The sequence below is a fragment of the Cucurbita pepo genome, chromosome LG18 (genome assembly GCF_002806865.2).
Source record: "Cucurbita pepo subsp. pepo cultivar mu-cu-16 chromosome LG18, ASM280686v2, whole genome shotgun sequence".
Taxonomy (NCBI): domain Eukaryota; kingdom Viridiplantae; phylum Streptophyta; class Magnoliopsida; order Cucurbitales; family Cucurbitaceae; genus Cucurbita; species Cucurbita pepo.
In genome coordinates, this window is record NC_036655.1 from 129,362 (window position 1) to 132,237 (window position 2,876).

Here is a 2,876-nt window from a genome sequence, read left to right on the forward strand (position 1 = left end):
AGGGGGTAGACACGAGGCGATGTGTCAGTAAGGACGTTGGGCCTCGAAGGGGGTGGATTGTGTTGGTTGCCTTCTCGCTGTTCCCCAAAGGGGGTAGACAAGAGGCAATGCAGGACGCTGGGCCCCGAAGGGGGTGGATTGTGATATCCCACATCGGTTGGAGAGGAGAACAAACCACCCTTAGTCCTTCTTACCCTTCCCCAAAGGGGGTAGACACGAGGCGATGTGTCAGTAAGGACGTTGGGCCTCGAAGGGGGTGGATTGTGTTGGTTGCCTTCTCGCTGTTCCCCAAAGGGGGTAGACAAGAGGCAATGCAGGACGCTGGGCCCCGAAGGGGGTGGATTGTGATATCCCACATCGGTTGGAGAGGAGAACAAACCACCCTTAGTCCTTCTTACCCTTCCCCAAAGGGGGTAGACACGAGGCGATGTGTCAGTAAGGACGTTGGGCCTCGAAGGGGGTGGATTGTGTTGGTTGCCTTCTCGCTGTTCCCCAAAGGGGGTAGACAAGAGGCAATGCAGGACGCTGGGCCCCGAAGGGGGTGGATTGTGATATCCCACATCGGTTGGAGAGGAGAACAAACCACCCTTAGTGGATTGTGATGTCCCACATCGGTTGGGGAGGAGAACAGGTTGCCTTCTTACTATTCCCCAAAGAGGGTAGACACGAGGCGATGTGCCAGTCAGGACGCTGGGCCCCGAAGGGGGTGGATTGTGATGTCCCACATCGGTTGGGGAGGAGAACAAACCACCGTTTATAAGGGTGTGGAAATCGTTTTAAAGCCTTGAAGGAAAGCCCGAAGGGGAAAACAAGCCTAAACAGAACAATATTTACTAGCGGTGGATCTAAGCCGTTAAGTATTCTATGAGTATGAAAAAAAGAAAAAAAAAAAAAAAAAAACCCCNTTCGATTAATTTTGGGAATGAATCGGAAGGGAGAGGCGTTGGCTTTCTAAAATCACTCACTTCTTCCGCACTTCCGATCCCTCCACCTCCTTCATCCCCCACTCTGTTCCTCACTGCTCGCAGACCCTCGCACTACACAAGGTAACTCTCTCTACCCCTCTCTCAATCTACGATTCCTCACTTCAATTGCACGCTTCCATGTTGATTGATGCGCCACCACTTGCTTCCGACTCGCTCCGTTCATTACAATTCTGTATTTCACTTCCTAGATCTCTCTTTTCATGACTTCCCCGGAATCCACAATTGGGTGTTGTTCGTTCGTTTTCTTTTTCTTCCAAATCTTAGTTTCCCCCACTGCATTTTCCCCCCGTCGGTAATTTGAATGTAGTAAGATTTATGTTATGAACGCCCTTAGTATTGCGCATTGTTTGTCAATTCATTTCTCTATTCTCTAAGAATCGTCTTGATTATTATTGTTTTTTTGCTTTTCCCTGTGCTTGACAGGTCTGCGTCATGCTAGCATCCCATTAGCTCAAAGGGTGTGAGAGTGTGCGACGATAGAACCCATGGGGACTGAAAATCCTGCTCAACAGAGTTTTCCTGCTAGACCTGCCGGCACACCTTTTACTGCCACTCAGACCACGTCACCCTTTTCATCCTCTGGTCCTGTTGTTGGATCAGACGCCACTCGTTTTAGACCCGCCTCGCCTGCTATGCCACCATACACAATGCCTTTTCCTCCATCCTCTGCTCCTGCAGTTGGATCAGGGGTCCCTGGGTTTAGACCTATGCAACCAAGTAGGTTTTCTGATCCGTCTGTTCCACCACCACCAACATCAAGCGTTCCAGGAACTACTGAATCTTTCCAGCGTTTCCCAGCTCCACAGTTCACTTCACCATCTCAACCACCTCCTTCGCGAATTCCACCAATGGGGCAAACCCCTGCAGCTTATGCGCCACCTCCTCCAGTTTCCTATCACCCGCATACTCAGATTCCTTCAGTGCCTATGGGATCTCCTCCTCAAAGCTTAGGTCCTCCTCCTGCCCATGTTCAGCAGCCTATGTCAGATCCATCTTTTCCATCAGCAAAGCCTAATTTTCCGCCCTCTTTGCCTGGTTATGTCCATAAGCAGCCTAATGCAGATTTGCAGTCCCAACCTCCTCTTGTTAGTCACCCAGGGCAGTATGTCCCTCCTTCAGCACCTGCTTCCCCTTTCCTTAGTCACCAAGGAGGTTATGTTCCCCCTCCTGCTGCTGCAGCCTCACAAGGTTTGCTGTCTACAGACCAAAAGCACTATCCAGGCACTGGACCGCCTCTTGGTTCCATTCAAGGATTAGCCGAAGATTTCAACTCGCTTTCTATTGGATCTATTCCTGGATCAATTGAAGCAGGAGTCGATCCAAAAGCCCTTCCAAGGCCATTGAATAGTGATGAAGAGCCTAAATTTGTTTCCGAGATGTATCCCATGAACTGCGATCAAAGATATTTACGTTTCACAACCAGTGCTATACCCAGTTCCCAGTCACTAGTCTCAAGGTGGCATTTACCTCTCGGAGCAATTGTTTGTCCACTTGCAGAAGCTCCTATTGGGGTTAGTGTCTGGGTAATATTTTGATTTTTGTGCATGCTAAAGTTACCTTATTAATATTCTCTTAATTTTTAGGAAGAAGTGCCCGTTGTCAATTTTGCTTCAACTGGCGTCATCCGCTGTAGGAGGTGTCGCACTTATGTAAATCCATATGCCACATTCACAGATGCAGGAAGAAAGTGGCGCTGCAACATTTGTTCTTTGCTGAATGATGGTATGAAGAATTATAATTCTCATGGCTCCTGGACACTTGAATTAGAAATTTACCTATTGCAATATGCAGTCACAGTTTGTTATTTGGAAGCGTAGTACATCGGAGGAATATTTTTATGAGTCAAAGTTATGTCCTTTCTTGTGAATTTCTGCCATAGGCTGTATGCTG

The 2,876-nt window shown here is 48.4% G+C and overlaps 1 protein-coding gene across 1 annotated transcript in view; it reads left to right on the forward strand.

Moving 5' to 3' along the window:
- The first annotated feature begins 905 nt into the window (after window positions 1–905).
- LOC111779795 (protein transport protein Sec24-like At3g07100) overlaps window positions 906–2,876 on the forward strand; it is a 14,720-nt gene continuing 12,749 nt past the window's right edge. The window contains exons 1-3 of the mRNA XM_023659947.1: window positions 906–1,046; window positions 1,410–2,497; window positions 2,570–2,708. Of these exons, the coding sequence (XP_023515715.1) occupies window positions 1,472–2,497; window positions 2,570–2,708 (1,165 nt within the window). The 5' untranslated portion in view covers window positions 906–1,046; window positions 1,410–1,471. The remainder of the gene's footprint in view (window positions 1,047–1,409; window positions 2,498–2,569; window positions 2,709–2,876) is intronic.